We start from the raw sequence: 19,680 nt of genomic DNA on the forward strand, positions 1-19,680 counted from the left end.
TTCTGAAGGCTCCCAGAAAGCTCTTTGGATCTCATAAATGTAATATCAGTCACTTCAACAAGAGCAAAGCAAACTAAATGTCCATGATCTTAAAAAGACAGGCTCCTCCAAAGGATGTTCTAATCATCTGCAGTTGATGTGCTGCACCGGATTCTGATTTTAGACATAGTGGTAGAGGTAGAGGTGTGGGTGTCCTAACTTTTTCCATGAGAATTACATACTATAGACCACACTTCAAACTTTCATTAATGCAGATCATGTGTCATTTTGTTTAATATGGCAACCAATAAAATGAGAGTTAAACTGAACTGGAGTGAATGCAGGGTTGAACGGTTGGACAGCATCAGCAAGGTTTGGTTCAAATTCTTGAGGAACAGACCCCTCAGTGCCGTATCTTGTTGAAAAGTTTCCTGTAGAAATCCGTGGTTGTGTCTTTGCTAGTTATGGTGCTCACTAATGTTACTAATGTTGACATGGACTGAGTGAGAGGAATGAGACTTTTCTCCTCCAGAATGAAGCTCAGTAAGTGCTATGTGTCTGCCCAGTCTGTCCATTCAGAGAGGTGATGCTGTGTTTGCATAAAGAAAAAAACGTGCCACAGGTGGATTCCTAGCAGATCTAGCTCTGATAAGCTCCACCGCCTGAACGCAGCTGCTTTCCATGCTGAACTTGTTCACCTCAGCGCTTCATGCAGTGGTAAGGAGCATGCTGCAGCAACATTCTTGTATGTTGCTTTAATGCAACAGGTATTAAAACATTAATTTATGCAAAGTTGTCATACAAGCATTGAACTGTGTGTGTGCACACATGTGCAGGTAGGGGTTGGTCTGTTTGATTGTATTGTGTGTTTATGTGGGTCTGAGTGTGTTATATTCACCTAAACATTCAACCACCTACACACCGTCACTCACCCTTACACATCAGACACCGCACGTGACTGGCTGACCATTAACTGTCCCCTGGCCTCCTAACTGTTTCTCAAACCTACTGTCATAATCATACGCCCCATTATGCATACAGAGGGATTTATTTGTCAATATTATTATTATTATATAAATAGATGAATTAAGAAATGAATGGTTAAAATAAGAATGAATAATTAAATGTTTTATTTAAATATGGAACTTCTGAATACAAGCTTAATTTAAATCATTTGATGTAAATTGTGAAATCGTTATTTTAAATGCATTGTTATTATTTGATTCATTGTTTAATTTTAATTACTTTCATTTAACTTTTTATTTATTTCATGCATCACATTTAGTTTTATGCATCATGTCTAGTTGCAGTCTATACCATTTGATTAGCTAGATTACGAGTCAAGACAGACCTGTCAACTAATGCTAGTTTATGCAAAGATTAGAGCCTTCACTGTTGCAGCAGGCAAAATGTCTAAAAGCTGTCCCAGGTTGTTAAGGGAACTCACACATTTAATTGAAAAGTCACCAAGAAACACTTCTGCTGCTCCAAACACTCAGATGCAGCCTGTTCAGGATAAGCAGTCCATCTACTAGCCAACTTAACAGTTGGCTATCGTACACACAAGCATTTCTTGTAGCCAGTTGTGTAGATTCCTACTTAGCCTAGTCAGTGTGTTAGAGGTATTTAGCTGCCTTCCATACTGGGCCATGTAAGCTAGCTAGTTAGTTATCTAGGTAACTGCAGACATCATTCACAGCCATTAATAAAACATGGTTCTGCGGCCATCTCCTATTTGTTTTGGTGATCGCTGGGAGATGGTGCTCTGCAGCTCCTAAGTAAATTCTTAAGCCTCAAGGTAAGAGAGTATTGAGAGTATTAACTTTTAGACTTACTGTGCTATCTAGCCAATCAATCTAAATAGATCAATGTTAGGCCTGTCCACTAACTTTGATGGATGGTATTATTATAGAAACGTTTTAACCATTTTATTTTCCATTCATTTATACAATAATAATAATAATAATAATAATAATAATAATGTCATAAAAATCCAACAATAGCCAGCAACCATCAGAATGGGGGAAAAACGTAATGTCCGTGATTTGAGCGTGGCATGATTGCCTCAGACAGTCCAGGATTGCTGATCAGTTGGATTTTTTTTAGCACAACAGTCTCTTGACTTAAAAAATAAACAAAAAAAACACACTGAGCAGCAGTGCTGCAGATGGAAACATCTTGTTCCTGAGACAGTTCAACGAAGAATGACCAGACTGGACCAGAAAGGCTGCAATAACATACAACAACACATCCAAACCTGAGTAATGTTTCCAACATATTTTGTGAAATTCATGCCACGTCATGTTTTGAGAGCAAAATGACGCCCTGACTAATATTAGTCTTAGTATAAGTATTAATTATAATTAATAACAGTGCTCGTCAGTGTATTTTTATTTATTGTTTACAGAATACTTATTTTGATCCATAATGAAATGAAAACAAGTCAAGCTAAGGCACAATCAAGAACAATAATAAGTATTCCAAACATGAAATGATTTCAGTGGTATAAAAGTAGCAAATAATTTAATTTCAAATACAACTCGCCAATACTAATCATTCACAGAAAGATCAATAATCAGTCTTTTATCATTTTTATAGAATATTGCCTGTGCTCTTTATCTTCTGTAAGGGTTAAGTCTACTGAACACTTATTCTCAAAATGTTTATTCGGTACATGTGAAAAAAAATATAAATCAGCATATATGTGTTTTAAAACTGCCCTATGTATATTATGTACAACATATACAGGACACAACATATACATCATAAATAATACTCTCATTTGCCGGTCAGTAGGATCTCTGGTCCTGGTTCCTGTGGTTGATTTCGTTCAGCACTACATCTGAGCTGGTCTCCTGTGCTGTGATGGCTCGGTCATCAAATGGACTGCCTATGATTACAGAAAGACTTTTTTTTTAATCGAAATGATCAAACAGGTACAGAGACTTTTAAAAAATACTGGGTTAAAGCTGTGGTTAAATGCTCTAATGTCATAAATGTTCCCGAAAGCATGTTAGCACAGTCTACCGGTTAAGATTACCTTAACGCTAAGATGCTCTCATAACTTTTAACATTTCCCTATGACACACTAATGGTGACTATGCTAATATCATGCCTCTACCTGAGGTCTATCCCATTATGTTTCTAGTGTCTGGACAATCACAACATCGTATTGCTGCTGCTTTTTGGGGGAAAATAACCTCTTGTATTACTGCTTTGTGCAGAGAGTAGCGAGAAAAGAAATAGGGACTGTAAAATTGACACATAGTGGCCACCACTTACTGATTCCTAGCGACCTCTCTGATCCTGATCTCGACCCTGATCCTGAGCTGTTGCTGACCAGGAAGGTCGTGGAGCTGGACAGGTTATTGGAATTGGACGATCTGAGTGATGAGGAGCCAACCCTGTTTACAGAGTATTTCTTCGTCTTCTGAGTTGCAGTGTGACTCCAGTCTGTTGTACAAAAGGGAAAATCATTTGTATACGGGATTAATGAAAAGTCTAATGCACATATCATATAAAAACGTATACATTCTATTGCAGCAACAAAATCTGAACAAAATACACAAATAAATAAATCATATGGCTCACCGGAGTTTTCTGCAAGCCTGAATTTTCCACAGCACAGGTATATCCTCCACTGTCTTCTAACATTTTCTTTCACAGCACAGTGGAACACAAAGATAAAGAATCCTGTGGGAGGGGAAAAGGGGTTCTCTAAGGTTTACAATCCACTACGATTAATGATACAGAACTGTGCAGACTAATGCTTCCTATTGCAGCGCTACATGGTACTACATGTGGTAGGACATTGAGCTGAAAAGAAAGATATTCTTATTATATTTCTTATTTCTTATTTTGATACAGTTACTGAATTATTTCATTACTGCTAAAAATTAAGCTATTATACTGTATATAGTTCTATTTCCAGAGATAAGCAGCTTTCTGCATGACTTACAAAAGAAAATAGAGAGCAAAGAAAGAGGAGCTTTTCTTCATCATTCTGAACACAAATGCCAACTGACAGTCAAATATACATGATTTGCATGATGTGCACACACAAAGCTAAAGTTAACAACGATGCTATTGATATATACAAATGTATGTTCTAAAATAGAAGGCAAATTTTATTATCTATGTGTTACTTTTAAGGCATTTGGTATATAGATTTATGTTTTACCTACATTGCAAAATGCTAATATACCTTTTTGTTCAAACAGATTTCTTTGTGACATTTTTAATACTGCATGCAGCACAACTGCTTGTGCTACTTCATCTCTATAATGTACTGCATGTGAGCATGTGATCTTCCATTGATTTATTTATGTGACCCTGTTATTATTAGTACTACAGAAAAAGACAGTAAATTCTGCTTATTAAGAATCTGTAGTTTTTAGACACTCCCGTTTCTAACAGAAGAGTTGATTCCAATAAAGTAACATTATTAAACTTTTTTTTTGCTGTTGGATATTAACTTTGTAAAAGGTTCTTTAACCCCTGAACACTCCAAGGGCCCTATCTTACACCCCACGCAAGGCGCATCGCAATGCTCATTGCTAACTTACACCCCGCCAATGGTCTATTTTAAGCCTTCCGTCTCCATAGTGTAAATAGCAATGATGCTTGCGAATATATTAACGGTCTCGAAATGAGGTGTGTTCGGGTAAATTTCGGCCGTATTGCTATCTTGGCAACGAAACACACAGGAACCCCACAGACTGAAAACAACCTAGGCAGACGTCAACAGTCACACGCTCATTGTTATCTTGGCAGTGAATTGTCAACACTGAACAGGCTGTGCACCATTGAAATAGCAATCTGCCAAAGTCAGACACTTGGCTATTAAAGGAAATAGGAAGTGACACGCAGATTACGCACAAAACACACCCATGAATAATTAAGAGACGTTTCGAGCCGCGCATGGCGTACTTTTCCTGCCGGTACAATAGCAAAGACACACTGATGCACCCTAAATCAAGCTGCTCGGTGCAAGGTTGACGGCTGGAAAAAAGATATTTAGAATAGGGCCTTAAGATTTACTACACACTAAAGCATATTATACAGTAACTACAGGGACTTCTGTAGAAAATGGTGGGGTCTAGGCTGTTTAAGGGGATGAGCACAGTCTAGGAATAATATTACCTAGGACTAAAAGAGCCTGCAGAATTTGCATCATACTATCTTCTCATCTGACCCACTCCATTTGGGAGCGGTGTGCTATAGCACAGTGGAAGGGCAGACAAGGCACAATATGTAGATGAGGAGCTTACCTTGCAGTGAGTTGAAGATGGCAAAGAGATACATGAAGGCAAGGTTAACAGGGCCCCAGGCAAAAAAAGCAAAGCCCCAGGTGAGGCCCAGAAGCACAGTGAGCCCTGCCACACTCCGCAGGTCCTGAAGGCTATTCCGGTGCTGTACGTTATGAGGGTTTTGCCTCTTAATGCGACAAAGCTGAACCATAACCACGATGAACATGCTGAGGTTCAGCAGGAAAACAACACAGAAATATGCCACCACTGCTACATAGAAGGCAATGCTGTTCTTCAGCCAACAGCTGTTTAGAGAAAAAAAACAAAATGACAAAGGAGGGTAAGGATACTTCTGTCAAACAATGTAGTCTAAAGATTTAGCCTGAAGATACCAGCTCTAAGTCTACATTTACAAGACGGTCAGTGGAGAAGAATGAACAAATGCTACTTGCAAGTCATCTGTGAATCCATCTTCAAACTTCCCATACGACACAAGTCCATAGTTGTTCTTATCAATGGCTATGACAATGATAACCACCACCAAAGGAATGCCTGTGAAGAGAAATAATGAAACTGTATACAACATATTTATACTTATACAACAGTTAGTTCCAGCCATGCTAGCTGATTTGTTGAAAAGCAAACTGCCATAACAGCACTGTTTTTCACAAACACTGTATCACTCCACTAAAACCAAGAAGCAACGTAAATGCCCTGAGCAAAAGAAAACAAGAATAAACCAAAGGAAACTAAGACAAGAATACACAATAACAAAAAAAATAAATGGAAACTTTTAATTTGTTGCTCTGTTTAAGGAGCTGGAGAAGGAACGGCAGGCTGTGCAGTGAGTGTAGGTCGTTACTCCGATGCAGAAACAGGCTGCTTGTTAAGGAACCTACTTTATTTACTTTCTGTTGTATAAACGCAATAGAACACTCAAAGTTGTATGTTATTCATGATAACTCACTCCCTCATATGTTCTATTGCCTTATTGGAACTTTAAACAAAACTATAGCAACAGTTTTCTCAAAATACTGAGGTAAGAGAGAGCACCAAAAAAACAACACGTGTCCACATACCCCAGCCAGCGAGTCCTAATTTGAGCATGAAGCGGGAAATGTACGTGTTGAAAACTTTGACAAGGGCAAAGTACATTTGGACAGCCTCCAGGGCCATCCAGGTGAACGAGGCCAACAAGAAGTAGTGAAGGAAGAAGGCTGTGGAGATGCAGAGGCCCACAGCATCGGGGTACAGGGCCAACCAAGAGTCTAACAGGAACACCAGGTTTAGCAGCAACAAAGCAAAACACAGCTGGATGAGAATCTTGGATGGGATATCCTTACGCAGTTTTCTAAAAGAAAGAAGCATCATTCATTAAAGTGCTACAGTAGAATTAGGATTTTAATAATAATAATAATAATAATAATAATAATAATAATACAGCTCTAAGATTTTGCACCTTATTGTGCACTTCTAGAAATAGGGCTTTCAGGAAAAAATTAACTTTATTTTTTACTAAATTTTTTTTAAATAATAAGCGTAAAAATCTGTTATTTATCTGTGCAAGCTGTAGCTCAAGTGACCAGTAGACACTCACTCGAAGGCCAAGTAGGTAAGCAGAGTAATGGAGAGGAAAATGGCAGAGATGCCACAGCCAATATAGGTGATGTAAGTCAGAATGGTGGCCTGCAGACGACTTGTAATCCCCTGTCCGGAAATGTCCTAGGAGGAAAAAGGAAGAATATTGTCGCCATCAAATATATGCTGTGAAGAAGGTTTGCTATAGATATTGAAGCAGGTTTCAGAAAGTGCCCGTTTACGGAACTTCTAAAGGGGTTACAGGTAGTTCAGTAGTAGCATCTGGAGAGCATCAACAGATTTAAAAATGGAATACCTGGAAAACTCCACTAGAGGGTGCAGATATGGTGACGTGTCATTTCCTACCCAAACAGCATCTAATACTCAAAATATAGACTATATAATGCACAATATGTAGAACACTCAACTAAACAAAGCTTACATTTATTTGTCATGATGCTGATAACATTGATACAATCGGCGGCATGCTAGACAAATAGGTTTGATGCAATTCTGTAACTGCATAAAACAGGCATATCACTACATTCACATAGCAAAGGAAAGTGGCCCAACGAAAATTGTAATGGTCACATTCAATGTATTTCTGCTGTTCACACTACAGTGAACAGTATACTCACATGTTCGGCTCTGCATTTATTACACATGCATAAAACGAAAGAACTGCAAAACAGTAAGTGACTCACAGCTAATTACACCACATGCAGAACAAGCTTTTTACCCTCAGGTCTGAATTGCCCCACCTCTGAACTACTACTGTCATGGTCTTACTTCTTCAGGTTGTTTCTGGGTCAACCGTGGTCTAGGGCATATTTTGGAGCAGAGGAGTCTTAGTGACACTTTATTTGAAGTGGTCCTTTCAGTATCAGTAGTCCCTTCATATGGAAAATCCAAGTTCAGATCTGTAGCTTTTCACTGAGCAATCACTGATCATCTAACAGGTCAGACATCTGCATCAGCAAGGAAACCACTGCTTTTCAGGGCTCAATGTGGCCAAGAACCACTTACTCTAACAGGAAGAATATGTCAAATTGGTCGCACCGATCAGCGTTTTAGCATGGTGTGTAATTGGAAGCGATTTTTTATAAATCCCACATATCTTGCTTGCTATAAAAGGCTCATTTTTTTTGTCACAATATCCAGTGCCAGCAGTTGACACAAAGTGGTGGTCGATTTAAGCTTAATGCTATCTAGTGACCAACAAATAGCATCACACGAACAGGCCGGGATCGTATCAGTGTTCAACTAATGAAACACTTTAGACTTTAGTCTTGGCTAATAGACTATTTGGAATAAGGGAAAAATGTGTACATTAGATTTCATGCTGAACTTTCTTGCTGTAAGCCTTTAGCAATATATCTGCCTATAAGAAAACTCACTCTTGCTACATGAGGCAAGGTTGTTGCTATTATGTCACTAATGCACTTATCTGAAAGGTTCACTTACCCTAACTAAGACTTTCATTTGACCCAGGTGGAACTTCTTAACCTGAGGTATGCTGTATAATCACTCACACATTTCTATATGTACAGTGCCCTCCATAATTATTGGCACCCCTGGTTAAGATGTGTTCTTTAGCTTCTAATAAATTGAGTTTTTTTCTAAATAATATAGGACCACGATGGAAAAAAGAGTAAAATCCAACCTTTAACTCAAGTGAATTTTAAGGGGAAAAAAAATCCCTAAGAAATTATTATTCTTCATAAAATCACCTGTTCCACAATTATTAGCACCCCTAACATTTCTCAGGAAATAAATGTAATTAAAGTATTTCTGTCAATTCTACAGTAGTTTACGAAGTTGATCAGAGTATATAGGAACATTTAATTAGTAATTCACAACTTCCTGTTTCCCTGGGGTATAAATATGACGTGACACAGAGGCCATTTCTCTTCAACATGGGAAAGACAAAGGAACATACCATTCAAGTAAGGCATATGTGTGTTGACCTCCACAAGTCAGGCAATGGCTACAAGAAAATAGCCACTCACCTACACCTGTTTATATCTACTGTCAGAAGAATTATTAAGAAGTTTAAAACAACTGGAACAGTGGTAAACAAGCCTGGATGAGGACGCAAGTTTATTTTGCCACCACGCACAGTGAGGAGGATGATAGAAGAAATAAAAAGGTCTCCAAAGCTCACTGTTACAGAATTGCAACAAATGGTAGCTTCTTGGGGTCACAAAGTCTCCAAAACAACCATCAGGCGCTATCTGCATGCCAACAAGCTGTTTGGGAGGCATGCACGGAAAAAACCTTTTCTCACTAACAATCATAAATGCAAACATTTGGAGTTTGCTAAGCAGTACTGGAACTTCAACTGGGACCGTGTGCTTTGGTCAGATGAAACTAAGATAGAGCTTTTTGGCAACAAATGCTCTAAGTGGGCCTGGCGTAACACAAGAGCTGAGTATGCAGAAAAGCACCTCATGCCCACTGTGAAATATGGGGGAGGATCAGTGATGCTGTGGGCCTGTTTCTCTTCCAAAGGCCCTGGGAACCTTGTTAGGGTGCATGGCATCATGAATGCTTTGAAATACCAGGACATTTTAAAACAAAATCTGGTGGCTTCTGCCCAAAAGCTGAAGATGGGTCGTTACTGGGTCTTTCAGCAAGATAATGACCCAAAACATTTGGCCAAATCTACACAGAAATGGTTCACCACACACAGAATCAAGCTCCTCCCATGGCCATCTCAGTCCCCAGACCTCAACCCCATGGAAAACCTGTGGGGTGAGCTGAAGAGGAGAGTGCAGAGGAGAGGACCCAGGTCGCTGGATGATTTAGAGAGATTGTGCAAAGAGGAATGGTCAAAGATCCCTCTATCTGTATTCTCCCATCTTGTGAAACATTATAAGAGAAGATTAGGTGCTGTTTTGCTGGCAAAAGGGGGTTGTACAAAGTATAAACATCAGGGGTGCCAATAATTGTGGCACACATGATTTGATGTTAAACAATTATTTCTTAATGTGTTTTTTTTCCCCTACTGAATAAATTCATTTGAGTTAAAGGTTGGATTTTACTCTTTTTTCCATCGTGGTCCTATATTATTTAGAAAAAAACTAAATTTATTAGAAGCTAAAGAACACATCTTAACCAGGGGTGCCAATAATTATGGAGGGCACTGTATATGTAAGTATAAATGAAGTATAAATAAACTGCATTTAAAGTTACTGTCAGGCGTCTGTCCAAATCAGGGCAGATCACGTTGATTTTCCTGGGTAAAAGTTGTATCTTAAATAGAGCTGTTTCTTACCAGCAGCACACCAAAGCTGGTGAGATGGTTACAGCCACATACTGTCTCATTCTCAGTTCTGTTCAGCACACTGCACCCCTTAGTGTTCCAGCCACCAAATCCATCTACCAATAAAAATAAAAAGAATAGGATATTGCAAAGAATAATTGATGTAAATGTTAAAACATAAAAAAAAATCATTGGGGATAACGTTGTACAGTAAACATTTAAATAGCCAAGACATGGGTACATGAATAACAGCATATTTCAGCCTGCAGTCAAAACATAGTTTACATTCTCAAGATGGCTTCGGTCTATTTAGGGCATTACCACGGATGGTTGCACCCCCCCCCCCCCCCCCCCCAAAAAAAAACAAAAAAAAAACAACAGTTTTTAAATAACATTCCTGGATCAACTCCTATTGTCATTATAAGCTAACTCATAAAAAAGTGCCTATGCAGATGAAGTGTGCTGATCTAAATTCTGAGTAACAGCATTACGTGATTGTTATCTGCAGAATGGCAGAGGTATGCATATGTACATTACTTTCTTCAGAATGGTTTAGCTGTGATACAGTAATGGGATGCAAAGTTGCAGCCTTGTTTACTTGGCTGAATGTTTCCTGTGTACTAAGAGTTATTACAACTGAATTTTAGGAGAAGGACCACGTCCCAAACTCCTCTTTCTGCCCCTCAAGCCCTTTATATACCCCTGCTTCTCAGTCCAACTCTGTGTCAAACAAAAATTGCACCCTTTTCCTCCCTTTCCTTTATTACTCACCACACCAATGGGGGTCCTGCCTCACACACAGACCACAGTAAAGCCAATCCAAAGAATCCACCCTGCTGTCCCATCTCTGGTAGTGGTTCACACTAGCAAACTCTTTGTGTAGCATGTATTTACAACATGTAACGCCCCCGGGCATGTGCCAAAAGGTGCATAGGCATTCCTAGTTTGTTTCAGTCTAAGTTGAGAGGGAAGTCAGACTGAGAGGCACTGGTTTACGAATCTTTAATTCTTAATAATGGAAATAGATTTTTATGGTTTGGTAAAAATCTAATCACACACTGTAACACTGTACCTACTTCAGAAATTACAGTGTACACAAGATCCTGACAACAAGGATTTGTAAGGATTGTAAAAGACATTAACAGCAGCACCACACAATGGAGTTTTTAGAGCAGTTCTGCTCAGGTAAAATAAGCTAATAATTTACACTGTTTAATTACAATAATCATTTTTTCCCTTATTTCTACTATTTATCCACTGGCACTAAACATTATTTAACAGTATTAGAAGTTAGTGTATTAAGAAATTCCTTACCATTGAAGCCAAAATCCCAAAATACACAGGATACTGTATAATTAGTCTGTCAAGAGAGTGGCAGAAAGTGGAGAAAAGTTAGTGTAAAATACAAAAAAAGATTTACAGAACTCATATATTTAGATAATATGCTTGCTGGGAAGCCTTTACTGACCGAAACAGACTCTGTGTTTCTCAGGGTAATTATTACATTGTCCCGCAGATTGGAGATAGATAGGTTAGCCACACTGGTGCCCAGAACTCCGCTGATCAGCAAGGTTTCATTCGGGTCTAAAGCTTTATCCTACACACAGTCATAAGAGCAAGCATCTCACATTTTATATATATATATATATAAAACAGAAAGTACTACAAAAATACTTTCTAGTGAAAAGACACAATACACACCTGGAAAAGAGTGCTCTTCTGGTAGAAATTAAACTGTACTCTGGAGGCCAGCTGCTGCTGCTGAGAAGTGAAACTGTCCAGGAGGGAGGAAGGGAGAGCAATTGAACCCTGAGGAGGCAGATCTGTGACCCTTACGCTTCTCTTGAACTTGGTACCACCACCGATCTAACATCAAACAAAAGGATTGGTTTAAATCAGTGTAGATCATAATCTGACTCATCTTCTTAATGCCTTTTCAAGCATATGTCAACCATAAGACAGCTCTTGCAAATGATTTATCATTCTCATTTCAGCCACTTATGCAAAACATTGTGACAATTTGTGCCATTTTCTGAGGCAGTAACTGATTTACTAAAGGCATCCTCCGGCGTTTCTCAGCCTAATGCTGCATACAGAAACCCCTCATAAGCCATTGGGCAGTTCATGAACTTATAAGCCATTGAGCAATTTATTAACATTAGAAATGTGTGACTATATCTAAATACATATACATAAATCCTATACCCATTACACCACATACCAACATATGCCTTATTCAGTAGGTTTTATCTAACTTCAGAGCACTGAAGCAGCAAAATAAGAAGTAGTTCCATGCGCTTTCCCTGAGTGTCTAAGCACAATCTGACAAAATAATTCTGAAATGTATTGAAGGTTCATCAATCAATGAAATTATACTAGTGCTAAACATTTCTGTTTGTTCTGAAAAAGTTTGTTCTGAGTGTGTACACTATGCACTTCTTGTCCTATTTTAGCCCCATTCTCAGCCTAGATTTAGAGGAACGCAAGAGTTGACAGTTGGAAAAAATGAACTAGTTAGTGTGTGAGAGCACAGACTATTTCAGACTGGACTAAGTGTTTTAAACTCAGACTCTAACTGAGCATCTAGTAGTGTATACTATTCAATGACAGCCCCTAAAAAACGAGAGGTCGCTATATATAGATGCAGTGTAGGAGAGCATCATCATCTATAGAGCATAAATTCTAAAAACTGTGTGTATTGTGTTGATATGTTAAATATTATGTGTAGCCTCCTTATCTGTTTGGTGCCCCCATGACTTGTAGGAGTTTTCTTACGCAAACCATCATCATCAGTTTGCTCCCAAACAGTCTCAGGACTGGTTTCTGAAATATTACCTGCAGGTTGGAGGAGTCCGTCATAGTGAATGTGGTCTGCTGAAATTGAGCCCCATTTACACGTTTCACTGCCAGAGCCAAGGATGAGGAGAGAATACTCTCACTCTGTCCCTGCACCACCAGCTTCAAGCCAACAGTATCCACAATTCCAATGATCCTGAGGACCAAACCAGAGGAGCAACAGCTGTTTAATGTGCATACTCTACATCATTTCGAAGTAGAAACAACTCCACACAATTATCCATTTGTTCATTCCACCTTTTTGATGAGGACGCCAGCGTCTTCACTGGTGCATCCAGCAGATTGCTGACAATGTTGAGAGAAGTGTTCCCCAAAGCCAGACTGACATTGGGCCCTTGAAGAAGTTTCTCTAGTTGAAGCACAAGGGCATCCACCTGGGTGGAGTTCAGAGCTGAAACATTCTTGCTCAGGTTTAGCAGACCTTCAGCTGCCAGTTCTGGACTAGCCGACGAGTTTGTAGAGACTGTAGGTGAAGTGGCATAAATGTGCATCAGGATTTCACACTTAACATTATTTAAGTAACAGCAGGGACAACAGTAATAACAGGGGCAACACAGTGCACCTGATTCAGCTATACACATGTACAATGCCAAAAGTACAAAAGCACTCACAAATTCGACATATATTTACAAAGTAAGTGGACAGGATTAGGCCTGCATATAGCACTCTCATCTGCACTATAGAACTTTTATAGAAAAAAAATCAGCTCTTCAGTGTCACTGTGTGAGCAGCACGTCAAACAAGATGTGGTTGATGGCTTTACAAGTCATTTTATCCCCTCACATTTTCAAGTTAGTTGCCTTGTACAGACAATGACTGAAATTTGGATTTGGGAAAGACCTGTTTTTTTGGTGGGTTGTGGTTACTTTGATCACAGGTATAAACCACTTTGATCCAATGACAAGGAAACTGTGTCCTGTCATTTGTTTATATATGGTTAAATATGTGTAAGTACTATTTGTAATTCAGAAACAAGTGGGTCAAATACTTTAACAAAAACTGTACATGCTACAAGTTACACAAGACCAGACAGATCCTAGAAAAAGTGAGTGTTAGTAGCCAACCTGTTGTGTTCACTGTCATTGCTGTAACTGTTTTGTCCAAAGTCGTAGAACTTGGAGGCACAGTGGTGTTCAGGGTAGTTGGGCTTTTGGTTATTTGAACCACTGTTGTTTCCAAAGGCGTTGTGATTTTTTGGGTTGTAGTTGTATTATCGGCAGGGTGGGTGGTGGCAATTGTAGTGGTAGAACTGAAGTTTTTTGTTGTTGTTGATGAAGGCAGACTAGTGGGTGGGACTGTCACTGGGGTTTTGGTACAGTTCTCCTTCAGAAATATAGCTAGATCCGTTCCTTTTGTGCTGTAATATAAAACATTTTTGCTGTTATCCAGTCACATGACCCATTCTTAATGCAGGTGAATATTCATCCGCTTTGCTAAGAGTTAGTATTCAATATTCAAAAATTCAGTATGCAAAATTCTAAGGTTTGAGGACTACAAAACTGACCAGTAATTCAGAAATCTTTCCAACTTCTGGTTCAACATACAGAATTGGGAAGGGCTGAGATTAACATCCAGCTTGCCTTGTTGTAAGTAATGTAGGTTTGGTATATTCTCCCAGCTGCATATGGCTAAAAAACACACACACACACAAATGGCAATGAACTGTATTAAACACACTGTATCATCTAAACATAACATATTAAAGTATTATTCTTATTCTAATATTTATCATTATCATTATCATTATAATCTAACATGCAGTTCATGTTCATGGAGCTAGTTAGATGTTAATGCACAAATAATAACTAAAACTAATATTTTGTTATAGTTTTACAACTAATATACATACCCACTCTGATGACAGATCCATCAGTCTGAATCCCTTTCTGAAGTCGCAAAGCACTCACCAATGCTGAACTGACTGAACACACATCTATGGCATACTTCAGTTTCACAATGGCTTTGCAGCTTTCCAGAATATTAAAAAGAACAACAGATCATTAAAATCAAACAGAACATGAAGTGCAGTGTAAATGTTCTCTGCTCAATCCGAAAATACCAACATTACATCAGTTCTGAACTAAATTATTATTGGTGAGTAAATGTGTAAAACACATGAGGAAACAGTTCTTGAGATTTGTCATTACAGTTATCTAATGTACACATACCCTTAGAATCAACCATATTGCAAATTAGATTTATTAGCAAAATGTGCAAACTTAGCTCAACACAACTAATAGAACAAGTGCTTTTTCCAAATTCAACATAAAATGCTACTTTTAATGACCATTGCAGTGTCAGAATTATTCACCCCTTTCATCACAAGCTTCTTTAGTACTTAGCAGAGAACCCTTTTGCTTTTATGACCTGCTGCAAACGTGATGCACAGCCTGACACCAGCTTCTGACAGCAGGAACAGGACTCAGCCTATTCCTCATAGGCAATGGCCTTGAGTTCACTAATATTCTATATTAGTCAGGCGACTGTGACAGACACTCCTCCAGAATCTTCCAGGACCTCTGAAACCAAGCCTTGGTAGACCTAGTGAGGTATGCTTGGGATCCTTGTCCTATTAAAAGGTCCAATAATGCACAAGCTTCAGCTTCCTTACAACTGTTTAGTATAATTTTCCTTTAGTTTAATACTGTAAATAATCTGTGTTCTGTGTTTTTGTTACTTGTCATACGTGTTGCTCTCACCAAGACAAATTCCTTGTATGTGCAACATACTTGGTGAAATAAAGAGATTCTGATTCTGAAAAGGCATGCTGGATTTCCTGACCCTTAAATGACTCATCCAGAAGTACCGCTGATCCATACAAGAGGTTCCAGAGGTTCACTCCACATAACAGAATCCCAAAACCTCTGCAGAGCAATGAAACAAAACTTGCTGGGTATGTTTGGATCAGTGGAAGCACACGCTCAAACACCCTGCCTATTGTGAAGCATGGTGGTGGCTTGGTGATGCTCTGGAGCTGCTTTGCTTTTTCTGGCACTTAAAGCCTGCAGCGTAGGCTTTTAAGTATCAGGAAATCCTAGGAGAAAACGTCATGCCTTCTGTGAGACTTTTTCTGTTAGACTTTCCAACAGCACAACAATCTCAAGCATACCTTAAAATCCACCAAGACTTGGTTTTAGAAGATGCCGTGGAAGATTCCCAGTCACAGTTGCTTGACTGAAAATCTTTTGTGGGATTTGAAGAAGGTGGTTGCAGTATTGAAACCCAAGAATATTAGCGAACTTAAGCAGATTGTCAATAAGGAATGGGCTAAGAACACTCAGGACCGTGTCCAGAAGCTGGTGTCTGGCTATGCATTGTGCCATAATAGCAAAAGGGTGCTCCACTAAGGACAAAAGACAATTATAATGAAGGGGTTGAATAATTCTGAGACTGCAGACATCATTAAAAGTGGCATTTTCTGTTAAATTGGGAGAAAGCTTGTTCTATTAGTTGTGTTGAGCTATTTAAAATGATTGGTTAATTGCAAACAGCTGAAAGTACATTTTGCTAATAAACTTAATTTGTAATGGCAGTTGAACCATTTAGACCACAACTAAACACATATTATCTACTAAACACATTAACAAAACCCAAATTCATATTGTAGCTAAACAGGAGCTTACCTTTTTACTGTACACTGGACTGTAGAATTCTGTATGAACAAAGCGGTTATTAGGCTGTTATAAATATTCTTTGGAAAATAACTTTATTCTAGAAATACATGATTGCACTACTATCTCTAAATATCAAGACATAACTCACTTCATAGATGTTTGAAACGTTATGCCATAGGTTGCACCCAGAGCTAAATGAGGAAAGAGTAATATTTCAGTGGCTTGCCTAGAGGCAAGAAAGGAAGGCCAATGAAGGCCTAATTTATTAACCAATACAAAACAGATGGCTGTAGACTTACTCATTGACACACTGTGATTTGTTTAATAATTCTGGAATCTGTGGACCCCCACACCCCCCAAAAGAATCAACCTTATAGCACATGACAGCTCAGTTCACCTTTTTATCAACTAAATGGTATATACACATATCCAAGATAAACAATTTAAACATACCAGTGATTCTGTATTAATGCTGGAGTTTGTAACTACAAAGTCCAAACTGTAATAGGCGGCTATAAAAAAAAAAAAGAGATGAAGACAGAGAAAGATGGCTTGAGTTGAAACTGTATTTGAAGCTATGAATTCATACAACTATTATTTTCAGATTTGTTAGGACCTTACCAGTGCTGTTGCAGTAGGATGAACAGTAACAGTAATCTGCATGGTTTTCTGAGAAATAGAATTTATTATTAGAATGATAATAACTTCATTTGAATGTCTTGATAACACTAAACGCTAACTCAGTTCAGCAATTGGGACTGGCAATAATTAGCTTATCTTTTATTACCAAATGACCTTGATAAATATCTGAATTTATTTAATGTATAAAGAGGAACAAATATATATAATTAGGGTGGATGAGATCTAATTTTGGTAACTCTGGGAACTGTCATACACAAGTAGTCCATCACAGGCCTAGGCTTAGTATTACTTTGGGGACATCCTTCGGTCAATAAGGTCGGATCTGTCCGAAATTCAGTAAGTGCGGTAACAGGATCATGCTGGTCAACATAACTGAAGACCAACTCAGCCATTATGTGCTTTCTATAATTAGATAATTAATCATAGCTTTCTATACTTACCATAATTAGAGCTGCAGTTTATTAGATCCTGTGTCCCGAAAGAGACATACACAATGTCATTGGTTCCATTGCTGAAACAATGCAAAAAAACATCAGAATGTACATAAGGTTGCACATAAAAGGTATGCAAGTATGTAACAGAGTTCATCATGTAATTTAATATTGGTAATATTGGCTGCCGTTAAACTCACCATGAGCTGTTAGCTGTGGTATTTGACAGACAGGGAACATCCAAGGCAATAGAACCGTTACAACTCCTAAAGCTTCCAATTTCAGTCGCAGAATCATTACAAACCCCTTTCACTGTTGGCAAATCAGGCAAACTTACTTGCAAAAGCAATCTATAAATCTATCTGTACATGAGTACATACAACTCAACAGGATTTTAACATTATTTTTGGACCTAATAAGCTTAATAAGATCCTATCACACATTTCAGTTTCAGTAATACACCAGCTCTACCTCATTTCTAATCCATTCTGTACTGAAGTACAAAAGTAAAGTAAAAGTACCAGTTACCCTTACTGTATCTTATAGGGAACTAAAAAGCGTGAGTACTGCAAACCTTAATGTTTATAAACATTCTGATTTTGTCTATTGCAAAAAAAAACATGGTCATGCACAGGACTTATGCACTGGATATGGAAACGGCAAAAGCAAACAGCAGAGTGCAACAGCAATATGTAATAAAAGGCTGCAACAGCGTACCTAGTGAACAAGATTTAATATCCTGTCAAAAATTTGTTAGTGGGCTTATTGGGGCTAGCAGTGCCAATTTAAAGGTATGAATTTAAGCATTTTCTCTAATTCAACACACAAAGAAATCTACCAATAAAGTCAGAATAACTATTGGTTTCCTTTTTTTAAAGCAAATAAATATAAAACAGGTGTGAATTATAACTGTCAAAATTGAACTTGGTAAACATGGTAAACCTACCATGGAAATAATTTCTAATATTTAAATGAGATAAAAGAGGGGGTAAGTGGGCTTATTATAAACTATTTCCCCTTATTTCGTTCTACGGATAATATAGCGTTGCTATTACAAAAACAAAACAAAAAACTTTTTCACATTCCAGATATCAATCTCTTTCGTTTTTGTATCCTGCTAATAAAATAAAAAAGGATAAGATGATCCTTTATTAGTCCCACAGTGGGGGAAGTATATACACAATATAAATAATAAAAGTCAAAACCTGAGAACAATATTATTTACAGATTATTTACAGATAATTGCACACTGACCCTTAATTGCACAATTGTATTGTTGGACACATGTGTGATGACACCTACCTACTCTATCTACTTTGTTTCCAACCACCTGGCCCTGGATGGTGGAGTTCAAATCCACTTTTTTTCCACAGTTTACAATGTCTGCGATGCAGCACGGACTGGCTTGTTGACTCAACTCCAACAGCACAGTGCACAAAGTGTTTCTGTGGGACAAGCAGAATCAGTGGCATCAGAGATAATGTTCAGCACTGTATTAGAACATTTCACTGGATGGGGTTCCAAGAGATAACTACAGGCGTAACTGACCGTATGGTCGTCTTCTCGTCACACATGACCTCAATGTTCTGAAAATAACAATGTTCACAAAAAATGAGTCATTCCAAATATACACACAGCTAATGAGAAACCACACAATAGCAGAGTAAACACACCAACCAAACTCAATAAAACAGAAATTGGTGCTTACTTGAAAGGAACTGGTAGCCGTTTCATTTTCTTTTACTGAACTGAAAAGCAAACAAGGAGAAAAGAACATCACTTAAGCTATTAGAACAGCCGTCTACTGTTGACCTTACCATGGAGTCCTTTATTTACTAAGACCAGTGATATAATCCTAATTTTGTGCATGTCAAATATTTTACCAATAAGGATGAAAGGCTGCTAACTAAGCACTGCATAGACCTCTGAAGACGTGCGTCATGCTTTAGTTGCCGCCATACCCGTAATAGGAACTCTAAACAGGATTTCTGTATGACTCAAATGCATGAGATTTTTTGAAAGTCGCTGCTTTCACACTGTGTGATGAAAAAGAAAAGGATCCTCAG

At 38.3% G+C, this 19,680-nt stretch overlaps 1 protein-coding gene across 6 annotated transcripts in view; it reads right to left on the reverse strand.

Annotated features, from left to right (window-relative positions):
- Positions 1-2,277: 2,277 nt before the first annotated feature.
- LOC140536844 (uncharacterized) overlaps positions 2,278-19,680 on the reverse strand; it is a 28,248-nt gene continuing 10,845 nt past the window's right edge. For 5 of the 6 annotated variants that reach the window (XM_072658899.1, XM_072658896.1, XM_072658897.1 and 2 more), the window contains 26 exons: positions 19,323-19,362; positions 19,163-19,200; positions 18,917-19,059; positions 17,815-17,926; positions 17,624-17,694; positions 17,163-17,210; positions 16,995-17,053; positions 16,841-16,878; positions 16,690-16,732; positions 16,551-16,579; positions 14,777-14,895; positions 14,432-14,555; positions 13,992-14,284; positions 13,165-13,390; positions 12,907-13,063; positions 11,773-11,937; positions 11,540-11,668; positions 11,386-11,431; positions 10,084-10,187; positions 6,826-6,950; positions 6,308-6,579; positions 5,681-5,780; positions 5,250-5,533; positions 3,571-3,672; positions 3,262-3,432; positions 2,278-2,869 (listed from right to left, as the gene is read on the reverse strand). In XM_072658899.1, coding sequence (XP_072515000.1) covers positions 2,769-2,869; positions 3,262-3,432; positions 3,571-3,672; positions 5,250-5,533; positions 5,681-5,780; positions 6,308-6,579; positions 6,826-6,950; positions 10,084-10,187; positions 11,386-11,431; positions 11,540-11,668; positions 11,773-11,937; positions 12,907-13,063; positions 13,165-13,390; positions 13,992-14,284; positions 14,432-14,555; positions 14,777-14,895; positions 16,551-16,579; positions 16,690-16,732; positions 16,841-16,878; positions 16,995-17,053; positions 17,163-17,210; positions 17,624-17,694; positions 17,815-17,926; positions 18,917-19,059; positions 19,163-19,200; positions 19,323-19,362 — 3,139 coding nt within the window. In that variant the 3' untranslated portion in view covers positions 2,278-2,768. Of the gene's footprint in view, positions 2,870-3,261; positions 3,433-3,570; positions 3,673-5,249; positions 5,534-5,680; positions 5,781-6,307; positions 6,580-6,825; positions 6,951-10,083; positions 10,188-11,385; positions 11,432-11,539; positions 11,669-11,772; positions 11,938-12,906; positions 13,064-13,164; positions 13,391-13,991; positions 14,285-14,431; positions 14,556-14,776; positions 14,896-16,550; positions 16,580-16,689; positions 16,733-16,840; positions 16,879-16,994; positions 17,054-17,162; positions 17,211-17,623; positions 17,695-17,814; positions 17,927-18,916; positions 19,060-19,162; positions 19,201-19,322; positions 19,363-19,680 lie in introns of those variants that run through there. The other variant, XR_011977632.1, reaches the window with a different exon arrangement.

This window comes from Salminus brasiliensis, chromosome 16 (assembly GCF_030463535.1).
Source record: "Salminus brasiliensis chromosome 16, fSalBra1.hap2, whole genome shotgun sequence".
In the NCBI taxonomy this organism is placed as follows: domain Eukaryota; kingdom Metazoa; phylum Chordata; class Actinopteri; order Characiformes; family Bryconidae; genus Salminus; species Salminus brasiliensis.